This window comes from Micrasema longulum, unplaced genomic scaffold, assembly GCF_059751315.1.
Source record: "Micrasema longulum isolate JH-2025_06_02 unplaced genomic scaffold, ASM5975131v1 h1tg001707l, whole genome shotgun sequence".
NCBI lineage: Eukaryota > Metazoa > Arthropoda > Insecta > Trichoptera > Brachycentridae > Micrasema > Micrasema longulum.
Window position 1 is genome coordinate 53749 of NW_028278885.1, and position 13559 is coordinate 67307.

The following is a 13559-nucleotide window of genomic DNA, read 5'->3' on the forward strand; positions in this document are numbered from 1 at the left end:
TGCTTATTGGGTGTATTCGTTACAGTGATTCCTGGGAAAAGATGACCAGAGTGGTTTCCCGTTGCCTTCTCTGGTGGATTTTTCTGTCGGGGTTACCTTTCCTTAGCTGGTTGGTTCTGGTTGTTCTTATTAGTAGCATAAATTCAAAAATCCCGCAAAAAAAGGCCACGTCCCTAATACGTCACGATTCGGTGAAAAATAGAGAATCGTCACGAATCTTGGCGTCAAGGCCAAACATGTCGCGTTTTTGTTTTTGTGTAAAGACATATTTTTTAACATTTTTATTTTTAAAACTATGTATGAAAACATTTCTCCACAATATACATATTGATTTTGAAAACACAATTATTTTTTCTAAATCCATTTAACATGTTTTTATCCGTACATTAACACGTACTACAAATGTAGTACGTGATATTTCTCTATTACTACTCGTATTTTAGTGGTGTAAAATAAATATGTTTATAATAATATTATGTAGGAACTTTAGTACGGAGAAACGATTTTTGTAGTGCTTTTCACAGCAGGAGAGATTCATATCTTCTTAGCAAAGGTCCCAGTTAATGTTCGAAGGAAATAATGGCCCAAATATTTAAGGAATTCACCGTTTTTTTGTAACACCCGTAGAATGGAGTGATAAAAAAATGTAAATTAAATAAAGGTATTTTTACACAATAATGTACACGTATCTTCTTCCCATAACCCTTGATATCGTGGAGAACAAACGATTAGATTAGATCCGCCAATTACCAAGATAATAATATATTTTATTATATTTCTAATAGGTAGTAATGTTTTTACTTATATTTTTGGAGACGTTTCTTGATTAGACTCCATTAGCAAAAATTTTATTACGACCCCAAGTAAGCCACAAATCACTCAATCAAACAGTAATTGATACATTAGGTTACTTCTAATAAAATTTCATACCAGCTCGGTTGAAATAATTAGTACAATAGGTACGCAATGGAATAAATATTACGATAAATAAATAATTATATCACGATTTTAGTTATTGTTTTTAACGTAATGGAACTTTTTTTAAAAACGAAACGAAAAAGCATGCAAAATTTAATATTGGAATGTCTAATTTTCTAAGTAATTTTTTTTAACAGTATGTGTGTTTATACTATTTTCTACTAATTGTAATTTACGTGTTTTTAACAAAAGGGTAGATTATTTCTCTCGGTATGTTGGGGTTTTTATATCCTTTTCATTCGGTGGTTTATTTCCACAACTCCACACAGTCAGGACTTTGGTTTTAAGGGCGTTGGCACAGGGGCGTTGCAGTCGCAGGAGGGGTAGGCAGATAGTAGGGGGAGGGGTAATGGTTTCCATGGCAACCCCCGCAGCCGCCATTGTTTGGGAGAAGTACCAGGGGAGAATAATAATAAAGAATCGGTACATCAGATCTGTCGGAATTCCTTTAGAAATTTCGGAGGGAGCGTTCAATGCCGCGACAGGTTTTCAAGAATGATTTTTATTAAACATTACCTTACTACATCCCTTTATGTTTTAAGTACGTACCTATTTATGCGAATATTTTTTTTTTTTAAATATAGCCTATTTTATTACTTACGTATACAAAGATATTCAATATAAAATTTACACACAATCTAATTTTTCAACAATTTAAAGATTGTTATGTTTTCAGTAAGTACTCAAACTATTTAAATAGGCTGAGAACTATTTTTTTGATGACAACCTTTTTTTAAAATTTTTGTTTATCTATGCCGTCAAAAACTTTTTCCGGATTAATAATACAAATAATAATCGAATTATTACCTTATTTAACAATAAAAAAAATTGTTAAAAAATAAAATGCCAATGAAATTTGGAATTATTTACTTCTCTTGGTATTTATAAAATCACGTTGGTACATACTGTAAAATATTATTTTTAGTCAGTTTTAATTTGCCCTGAGGATGATTCAAATAGAATATTAAAGTTCAGTGATGGAATCGATTATATATTCGATTAGGTATCAATTAAATTTATTTTTATAATTTCTTGAGTAGGTAGAACATGTTTTACAAACCAGGTGGTCCCCATTTATTTTTTAAACTCTGTATTAGGTAGGTAAATATGTAGCTAATAGTGTTTCGTAAAAATATTTTGCTTTATCTTTATATAAGGGATATATAAATTTTCCAATAATGTATATATTTCAATAAGTCAAAAGTATTAATTGGTAAAAATAAATTCTTAAAATGACAGATACCTAAACAATGTTTTGGGTTTGTCTAAATTTTTGTAGACAAGAACTGGATTCAACCCCTTTGGGAGCTGTTAATATTAACATATTACAACAGAGACGGAGAACATTTTAGAGAAGGGAATATGGAAGTGTAGAAATCTACAGGGCTTATGACCTGTCATTGGCTGGTATAAGTAAAAACATTGTTTATGAATCCACCTGGTTTAAGAACATGTATAAAAATTTAAAAGGTTTTCAGGCGTTGCCTAGTATGTGAGTGAAATAATTCAATCAGATGAATCTCAAACACATCGATGAAGGTTTTAGCTCTTGAACTTCACAAACATCATTAGATGGAAGAATTGAGGGAATACAGATGATTAAATATAGGCAGAATGGTGAATGTTACACAGTGTGTAAAGTGGCCCCTTAAACCAAGCAATGACATGTCATAAGCCCTGTAGATGCCTAGACTTCTATATTCTCTTCTCTAAAATGTTCTCCATATCTGTTGTGACAGGTACCTGCTAAAAATTGTTCCATATAAATCTATTGAAGTTACATATATTGCCTTTTTTTTATTCTCATAAAATACAATAGTTTTAGTATTGAATAGTTTCTGTGCAAAAAAAAGCAATGTGAAAGTGTTGCACAATATATATGTGCCTTTGTTTATTTAAAAAAAATAGTTTATAGCTTTCTTTGGGAAACAATAAAAATTAGAAAGTTTTTGCACAATTCGCAAACCCTTTCAGGATCGGCGGTCAAAGAAAAAGTCCTTTTATAGTTTTCGAAGTAGGCTGCTTTCGCTTTTTACATGACATAATAAATTAATACAAAGGCTTTATTTTTAACAGGGTAGGTTACTATTTTTATTACCCTTCTATTCTTGACGGATCATGTTTTACAATTCATTTTTTCGTTAGTAGATTTTAACGACTTTAAGAAAAGGTTTAGATAATAAAATGATGCGTAACACAGGTAGATTGTCAGACAAAAAATATTACAGTATTTTCAAATTTTTTGCATTTACGCAGGGATCTTTTTGGGATAAAATAAAATTGCTCTTTATTGGAGGATTAATGAAATATTTCAGATTTAAGTTTGTTTTTATTTAAAATAAAACGCCATACAATAATATGAATGTGCTTGAATTGTTTTGTATTTAAAACACAATTTCATACGATTTAAAGAATCGTATATATTTTCTTGTTATCCCAATTAATTTAACATAAGAATGCATATTAAGTTTTATCTTATAAAAAACGTTCGCAATTTAATTTTAACGCGTGAATTTTAGCAAATACCATAAAAATCATTTGATGACTTCATTTATTCGATTCAATTCGAACTTTGAATTGAAATCTAAGTATCTCAATAATTTTAAATTTAATAATTTAAAATACGGTTTTCCTCATAAATGTCTCTACGAGACGGAAAATTTATGACCCGACTAAATAAGTTGTTTTTTTGTGTTCTGAGTACGTAAATTATGTCGGTAAAACCGTATTATGGTAATGATTAGAACGGCCATAGTTGGGTGAGTGTGCCCAGGTACGTTCGTGGGTACCAGTTGTACGCGTACGTGAGGAAATAATTAATTGGAGTGTGTTTATTAATCTGGCGCTTGATTTCAGGGCCCAACGGATGTCCGCGGCGGCGAGGTCGTCAGACCTACACGAGGTTCCAAACCCTCGAGCTGGAGAAGGAGTTCCACTTCAACCACTACCTGACGCGCAGGCGCAGGATAGAGATCGCGCACGCGCTGTGCCTCACGGAGAGGCAGATCAAGATCTGGTTCCAGAACCGGAGGATGAAGCTGAAGAAGGAACTGCGCGCGGTGAAGGAGATCAACGAGCAGGCCAGGCGCGAGAGGGACGAGCAGGACAGGATGAAGCAACAGCAACAGGAGAAGCAGAAGATGGAGCACCACGGTCACCACGGCTCGCACCACCACGATCCGCTGAAGCTCGGCCTGGACAAGGGCTCGGCAGACCTGCTCAAGGCAGTCAACAAAGTCCCGACGTAAGAACCCGGCGGGAGAAGGCGAGGCGCGGAAGACAGTGCAAAAGACATTTTGTAAAAAATGGGACCGAGCGGGCGCCGGCGCCGGGCGAGACGCGAGTTCAGCTGAGCCGTCTGCCGCCTGCCGACTGCCGACTGCCGTCTGCTCCTACCGGTCACTGGCGCTCGCGCCGCGCGACGTTTTGTGAAAATTCCTAATTCGTCCGTGTTTTTACGTGAAGCAAATATACATCCCAGTGAAAACAGATGAGAAAATATTGTATCCATTAGTGTAATTATATCATATTCCGAGCGGGCGGAGCTCCCCGCCGTAGGTGTGCTTGAAGCATTTATTCGTTGCCATTATTAACTTGATCGTCAGCGGAGCGGGTGATAAGAGTGACGTAGTTCAATGCGTGTGACCAGAAATGAGATTCGAAGTTTACCGCTATTTATTGTTTCCCGTATTCTTTCTTGTGGTATGAGCGTACAGAACATTACCGCACCTGAGTTATGACGCTACGGTTAACTATCTTAATTAATGTATAAATACAATATATTACACACAAATCGTCTCAAATACGTACTAGTTATTAAGTTTATAAACGTCAAAATTCTAGGTTTAAGTAATATAAGTAGACTTAGGAAATTATCTAATTACTATGATTGAAACCAGGAACTTACTGGATCTAGGCAAAGTTCAAAATTGTATTAATAACAATAAGAATTGATTTATTAATTAGATCATTAGTTACATTTTCCCATACTTTATGAAAAGTACACTTTTATTTCGAGTGAACCCGTCATGAGAAAATAACATAAAAAATGAACTATTGATAATAATTCGTCAAGTTTCCGAATAGTCAGATGGCCGATGGATTATAAGACGTCCACTTCTGGTGTATTATTTAATATTTTTAAGTTATTAAAATTTTTGAGTTTATCTTTTTGAATTTGCAGAAACGTTTTGAAATATTTTTGTACCATTCCACAGAGGATCTTTGAAGGAGGAATAGTGATAATTGTCGCGATCAAAGTGTTTATACATTATCGTTTTATTGCATTTGTGGAATTCAGCAAAAAGATTTCTCGTATTGTTTTAAATTAAATTTAAACATTCGTCCTTAGTTAAGTGTCGATACTTATGCTTTTGTTACTTTGTGTTCTTTATATTTTATCCAGTGAGAAGAATGGGGTGGGTGACTGTTAACATTATTTGTTAAATAAAACTCATTGATTTTACAAATGTATCTAGGAAATAAGTAGTTAAGATTTTGGTTTGTTCATGTTTTATATGTTGTGATAGTTGTTTGAACGTAAAACGCAGATTTTTTAAACTATTTTTTGAGGCAGCTCTTTACTGCACTTTGTAAAAGTTTTTTTTTTAACTGAATCATTTACTTTTGAAAAGTAAATTTTCCGACGTCGGATCTTACAAAAGTTTCGTAAAAAAAAGACACCTTCTTTCCTAGCGTTCTTCAATAAGAAGAAAAATTAAAATTAATTCTTATTTCTTAACCGAATCCTCCTTTTCAATCGCAATCCACAAAAATAAGTATGTATAATTTTTATGCGAAAGATTTTAGAAACTAATGTAAAAGTTCAAATAGTGAAAAAGTTTGAGCAGTGTTTTCACTTATTCAATATTATACGTAAATTGATGTCAGGGTAGAAGATAAATAGGCTACTGGTGAAATTAATCCCTGTCTTAATATAAATTGTAAATTAAACTATCATAAAAATAAAATAACAAGCTATTTATAGGAAAACAGGCTTTGTTATTTATCCTTTCATTCTTTGGTAAGCTTTGGCATGAGTGAAATGTTTCGATATTTTGAAAATCCAAAAGGTTTAAAACTTTAAAAAATACTTTCATCTAAATTAGGCCTCACTTAATATTTCCGATTTTAAAAAGATGTACGTAAATTTGTTTTTTTTGATGGATAAATTATTTTTTTTTCACACTATAAATGTAAGTGATTAAGTTGCAGTTAAACATGCTCTTTTTTTTTATTCCTATCTTAAATTTCTTTGTTGCTTTTTTATTTTGGGCTTTGATAATTTTTTCTGTTTTCTTTTTCAAAATGTATACGGATCAAAATACAAAGTTGCGCTATTTATGTCTGTTTTATCTTCGTCTTGTATCTATTCCTAAGGTTTATTATGAATGTATGACTGTTTATTTATTGATAGAATATCTCGGTTGGTTCTGGCATTGCAAGTGGCTTTTAATAATACAACACATTAACAGAAAAGTGATAATAAAATCTCGTTTATCAATTTATATAACATAAGTAGTACTGTCGCACTAAAAAACTCTCCGTTTTTGATTTGTTTCGTTTTTCCATCAATGCGACGATATGTAAAAAATTGTTTTTATTTTCCAAAACTTACTGTTCATTTTATCTTCACCCAGTCCAAGAGTAGGTCATACTGTATGTATTATTTTTTAAACCTAATAAATATCTTGCCATATGATAAGATTATTGGTAAGTTAAAACTGTCACTTATTTTTCTACAACTGTAAAAAACAGTTTTAAGTTACGTAGAAAACAATGTATTTGCTTTTGAACCCACATAACACATAGTACATAAGCGATAGCCTGTGATAGATTTTTTGTTTTTCAGAAATAAAACAATAATTGTTCTTTTGACTAATCTTCAAAGCGTTATTTTTTATTTAATTATTATTCTATATTTTGTCTTCCTTATTGTTATGTAGTATTGAATGAATGTGTTAGAAATAAACAAAAATATCATTATTTTCTTTCGTTTTCAAATACGTTTTTAAGCAAAAAAAAACTTATTAGATATCATTTAAATTATCGATTGATTTTATGGAAGATGTTTGATTTTATTTGTGAAGAATACCTTGTTTATTATGCATGTTAATGTCTTATTTATGTAAAAACTACTTTTTGTTGAACTGCATGAAAATACAGACATACGTATTTTAGAATACCAGCTCGCAAAGCGCAGGTGTAAACTGCCAACCCCGGTTTAAGCTTAGTCAAGGTTTATCTCTTTATAATAAAAAATAAAACACTTTAATCGTCTACGTAAATAAAGTTTTTTTTTTTAAATATCCGTATTTTTTAACAAGCTGGTACCTGCTTAATATTTCGTGTATTTTCGTGTAATAAAGCATTATTATTTCTAACAATTGACTTATTAAAAAACTTCTCGCATCCGAATTAAGATTGCATTTAGAAATAGTGATTAAATATTGTTTATATGTATTTATTATGATTCATATAGAATCCTAGAAATGAGTATTTCTGATTGAGTAAAAAATGGTGTATAAACTTGTAGTAATTATTAATTATGCATTGACTTCTTTTAAGCATTTTTTTTATTAAATAGGTTGATAGCTAGACTACATTTACGTTAACGCTGTTTTATATTTCCTAAAATAAAGTAATTTATGTGCATAGATTACTACGAACTAATTTTGTAGTGGATTAGATATTGATTTTTAAATAGATTTTCTTTTTTTATGTGATCTAGCTAGTTCACTTATCATTTTTCTTTACCGATCTATTTTTTTAGTGTTGCAAATGTATTTTTTTCAAATAAATATGAGCAATATCGTATTTTTAGCAGGTTGTATGTATTATGTATTTTATGGCGCATCTATAGAGTAAAATATTTCAAAATTACTTGTATTGTCCAATAAAAATAATATTTATTGCTGTCAAAAGCTGATGGAAGAATAAAATATACAATCGCCGTAGATCTTAATACACAAAAGTAGATATATAGATTAGATAGGAAACTGTCTTACAGATAAATTGATAAAATAATATACGTAAATCTTGTATAAGGAACTTCAATCTATCGTTTTTCCTGTCCTAGTATTTTTCATGTTACAAAATTTTACCAATGTCGTGAAATTAATTGGTTGGTGCAAATTGTATTTTTTGTCCTAAACATAGTTTTATTTTAAATCTTTTTTTGTTTTGACTAAAAACAAAACCCTAGAAATGATTAATAATGAGCAAAATAATGTCAAATTTGTTCTCAGGATAAACATAAAAATTCATTTATTTATCTAAATTTGTATAAACCACAGATATTTGACTAGTTTCGAAGTAACGACCTCAACTTGTACAAGTATATACAGTCAACCCTCTTTTAACGCGATTAATTCGTACCGCGTTGTTTGGGAATCGCACTACAAGTTTAATTGATACTAATCAATCAATCATTATAACCACCGCCGCGTTATACGAAAACCGCGCTAAAAGAAACTCGGAATCAATACAAATCAGATCATTCGCCCCGCGTTTTATAAAAACCACGGTAAACGAATTTTAGGAATAATGTAATTGTACATAATTCTGACCGGTTTTTTTTATTTATTACATACATCTATACAAATTTCATTCTCAGAGTCCTAGTTTAAAAGGATACGTTTAAAAAAAATTGTATAGAAACAAAGTACAAATAGTAATGAACATTTATAAATTTAAGTATTTAAGTGAAGGTTTATTAAATACGATACAATGTTCATATAGTAAAACTAAAAACTAAAAAAATGTTTTTGTAAAAAAACGTAATTTAATACACACTAGAAGCTTTTTATTCGGCATCATTGTCATATCGTCGCTACAGTTCATTTTTGTCCAACAGAGCAAAACAAAAATCTGCAGAAATAGAGTTTTTTTTACGAAACAAGCATAAATAATGACCTCAACTTACTACAAAATTCGTTGAAAACCCCTTCAACAATTTTCAAAATATATAGTTTCGTATTTAAATTTGTTGCAACACAGAGGGAAATTATTTTTGAGAAGAGAATATGGGAGTCTAGGTATTTACAGGGATTATGACCTGTCATTGGCTGGTTTAAGTGGCAAATTTACACACTGTGTAACATCCCTCTCTGTTGCAACAAATTTAAATTTGAACAACTCCCTAGGTAGAAAATCCAGCCAGTCTGCAAGCATTTGGATATACTCAAAACATTGTTGTATATATTTTTCAGTTGAATTTCACAAATAAAGGATTTTTCAGAACTCCTGTACACTTAACTCAGTTTAGTTAAATATGGTCTGTTGGACAAAAACGAACTAAAGCGACGATATTACATGCGCCGAAAATCCCATTCACTTTCCAAATTTTCATCTTGGTTTTCGAAAGCAGTTTTATTTTGTAACTACCGAAACCTCTTTATATCGAGCTAAAGATGTTTTCTCTTCGAAAACTTTTTAAGTCATTTACGTTGTTGTAATGTTGTCTTGTACGAAAAACGCGTTATATGGAAACCGGGTTTTAGGGGGGTTGACTGCATTTAAAATTAAAGTGGTATACAAATTCACTAACGAAAAAGTAGGGATGCATCCGATACGGCTGTATAAGCAATATTTTTGTATTTACTCGATATTAATTTGCTGATGCACCGATACGTTTTAAATTTCGTGCTTTACCTCTACCCCGGTATCTTTTTAATATGCTCAAGTATAAATATTGATCGGGCATCGAATTAATGTGAATTTTAATGAACGTAATAAAACAGAAATGGAAAACATTTAAGAGAAGAAAATACGGAAGTTTTAATATTTGCAGTGGCAGGTTTGAGTGACTTCGAAGTAATTCATTATGTTTGAACATCCGTGTGTTTCTAGACAACACGTGAAAATATTTTTTTTTCGTTATAACAACTAAAATAATTCAGTCAGATGCATATCACCCGCATTAATAACGTTTTTCAGTCCCTTAACTTAAATCAACTCATGGAAGAAAATGATAAATATGGATTTTCTAGCAGTCAGAATGTTGAATGTTACGCAGCGTGTAAAGCGGCCGCATAGACTAGCCAATGACCGGCCATAATTACTGTAAATGCTTAGACTTCCATATTACATTACTTAAAATTTCATCCACCTCTGTTGTAATATGTTAATCTTAATAACTCTATTGGGGGTTAAAACCCGTCTACAAAAATTTAGAAAAAATGCCATTATTTTAACTTTTACAATTGTCAACTTCTGAACATTTAATTTTTTTCCGTACATCTTTTGAGTATATTAAATTTATATCAGCAACCTCAATGGTGTGTTGTCTACAGTTTACACATTCTTTTAAATTTATTATCTGTGTCAATGTTGATATAACCAATACTTTTTTTTTAAATATGGGTACTTATCAATATCGAATTGGCAGAAACACATGCCGATGCATCCCTACTGAAAAAGCATATTTGTGTTGAAATAAAAAAGAAATCTTTTTAGATGTCAATTAAAAAAAATATTGCCACAGAGAAATAAAGCATTTTTACACATCCACATTTCTTAATTCATCCAAATTTTTCCATCTGTTGTGATTGTAAAGTAAAAGAGTTGAAACCTTTATTGACGTAGGCGAGTTTCATCTGGCTGAATATTTTCCCTACTAGGCAACGCATGAAAATACTTTAAAAAAATTACAGCCAGTTAGTTGAATGAACAATATTTATAGTACGTCGAAAGTTTTGTAAACAAGGCTATGTTTCACTCCCTACATTTTCAAATCGTTTTGAAAATAAATATTTTCCCCACTCACGGCGAGAATTTTCTCTTTCGATTAAATAACATAACATGTGTTCGTTTAAACTTATATTGGCACCAACCAATTAATAGTGAAATGTTGTATTTTATATGAATATTTTCAAATACAAATAATGAGACCTAGTTTTCTAGGTTGCACTTATTATGTATGCAGTTGACACTAATTATAACATGACAGTGATAAAAATGTTTTCGTTTTCATGACATGAGAAATAAAATTAAGTATGTGTGAATTAATGTTTTGTTCTCGAACATTCTAGATACACAGAAGTTTATAAGGCCACTGCAGTTGTTATGATGTAACTTCCCGAACTTGATCTTTAACTATGGTTAAGTGACACCTATTAAATTGTATGTAACAATTCTATATGATGTAACATGTACAGTATGTCTAAATAAAAAAGTCAACAAAAATACGTTATTTTAATTATAAATCCCCCTGTCCATTGCTAATGATTTTAATTTAATAAGTTTTATGACTATGTATACGACGGGCGCTATGAAAATATGATTTTTGTATTTGGGAAGAATGTTTACCGTGGTTGGAAATGCTAAAGAATTTTTTAAAATTTTATTTGCCATCTTATGATTTACACAAATATTTCATTTTGAGGGCCATTTTCAACGAGTGGCAAATAACGCACTGTTATAAAATGGGAATTAAGCTATGGTAGAGTGGAATTTGAACCGCGGACCTTTGAGCCGCGAGTCCGGGACACTAGCCACGGGACCACAACCCGATATTGACGGAAGAATGAGTTCCGTGAACAGGGTAAATGGAGCATTAAAATAAACCATGACAAATAAATGTCGCAGCAGGTGAAATAAGCCGTTCACAATGGAGTCCTGGTGCGAACTTGTCGTATAAAGAAGCGAAATATAGGATTGGATAAACAAGGATGAAAGAATGCTGCTGAAATGCAATCTCTCAGGCGAATGTGTAGTAAACTATCCATGATCTCTACATCAGGGAGTATGGTATTTATCCGTGGCTCGATCCCACTGCATTATTCTTTGGCATGCTTGGAACCGACAATTTGCAACTCAGAAGAATGGGCTCACACTGCCCTATTTTTTTTAGACTGATGAGAGGTTTTATCGAAAACTCGTCCTTTTAGAGTAATCAATTTTTATATTCCTGATGGTTATCTTCAACAGCATCAGCACAAACTGTTTTACCTTTCGGTCATCAAAATTAACCTGCCTCTGGTTATGCCGATTGGAAGAGCAGTCAGGCAGCTGAACATTATAACTTTCGGGATTGACATATTTCACTTCAGCGAAACAATGTTTGAAGCAAATACTCTTGCTATTGGAGAATATTATACCTTAATAATGTCGAACCATTGTTTAAGGGTTCCTGGTTTGAATTTTGTCCAAAATGTAACGCCTGAAATATTTTGTTATTTGGTAAAACAAATAAACTTGAATTTGAATGATGGGTGCACAAATATGCCAAAATGCACAGATCCGTGCATTTGGTATGTTGAACCACAGACTTAGCACAAAGCACTATCGACGAAATCAAAAAAGGAGTCCAGCGTTAATTTGGACATGTAGAGCGAATGAACGACGAAAGAACAGACAAAAAGATTTACATTGCTAATGTTAATGGATGCAGAACACGGTGAAGATCGAGAAAGGCATGACATGACTAAATCGATGATTCCCAAATGTGAAGGATATTGGTTCTAGGCAGAGGAGCCGGCAAGCCAAATGTATGATCTCTGAACCTACATAGATTTGAAACGTTTCATACTGCCAGAATCAATCGCTGATGATATAGTAAATTTCTTTTCTGATGTGTGAAAAATTTGTCAATCGAAGATAGACTGGCAGCGCACAGCGGGGGTTTATTCCCAACACTTACGTTAGGAAGTAAAACATGAAACTGGCAGAGGAATGCGGTCGATCAGACAAATGTGGTGGAAATCAATGAATGAAATCAGATAAGAGTGCAAATCTGATATAGGTTTAATTGATAAGATTAAGAAAGGGACACTGAGATGGTTTGGTCATGTAGAACAAATGGATGACGAAATACTGGTAATACAGGTGTCTGGCGAGAATGATTAACAACGTAGGATGTGGACCACCAAAGAAGACGTGGCGTGATCAGGTAAATCGAAATCTCAATCTGGTCATGTCAAAAAAAGACACAACCGTATGAAGGGCATGTGTGACAAGAAATATGACTGTGGAATAAGCTAGAAACGTATGTCAGGATGGACGCGTATGGCGATCCATCATCTCTGCCTACACCTACGGGGAAATGGCATGATGAGAGTGATAGTAGTATTTGATAATTCATAGAACTATCAAATACTACAGAATACTCCCTGAAACATGATTGGTCACTTATCCTCAAAGATCTTATGTAATTTTTTTAATGAAATATTTGATCGAAATATGATCTATTTTGTGTACTAACACAGTGTCTCATGCACCACATTTTGCGGATAGGAAAACAATAATAAACATTTCGCAGAAAAAGTCACAGAATTCTGATGCACTGAGCTGTAATAATAATAATAATGTTTGGATAATTTATATAGCGCCATTTTTGTGAAAATCACCTCAAGGGCGCTGTACAATAAATAAATATCCCAACACGTCTTGCAGCTACAGAGCGCATGGACGGTTGGGATTCTAGTTCCTCGTCTTCAATTATGATATATTACAATTATGATATATATGAGCTAGATAACAGAACGTTTTGCAGCTACAGAGCATAATAAGAAATCTAGCCCCTATTTACATTTATTTTTTTAAATTTTTTATTTGACAATGAAACTTAGAGTTTAAGTGAT

The 13559-nt window shown here is 32.3% G+C and overlaps 1 protein-coding gene across 1 annotated transcript; it reads left to right on the top strand.

Moving 5' to 3' along the window:
- The first annotated feature begins 3473 nt into the window (after nucleotides 1-3473).
- LOC148274270 (homeobox protein abdominal-A homolog) lies at nucleotides 3474-11163 on the top strand. Its single transcript, XM_088237365.1, has one exon. It carries the CDS (start codon nucleotides 4011-4013, stop codon nucleotides 4224-4226), a length of 216 nt encoding a protein of 71 aa, XP_088093491.1. The 5' UTR covers nucleotides 3474-4010; the 3' UTR covers nucleotides 4227-11163.
- The last annotated feature ends 2396 nt before the right edge of the window (nucleotides 11164-13559 follow it).

Excerpts from the sequence above, each read along its gene's own strand:
- LOC148274270 (XM_088237365.1), top strand. The coding sequence starts at position 4,011 with ATGAAGCTGAAGAAGGAACTGCGCGCGGTGAAGGAGATCAACGAGCAG.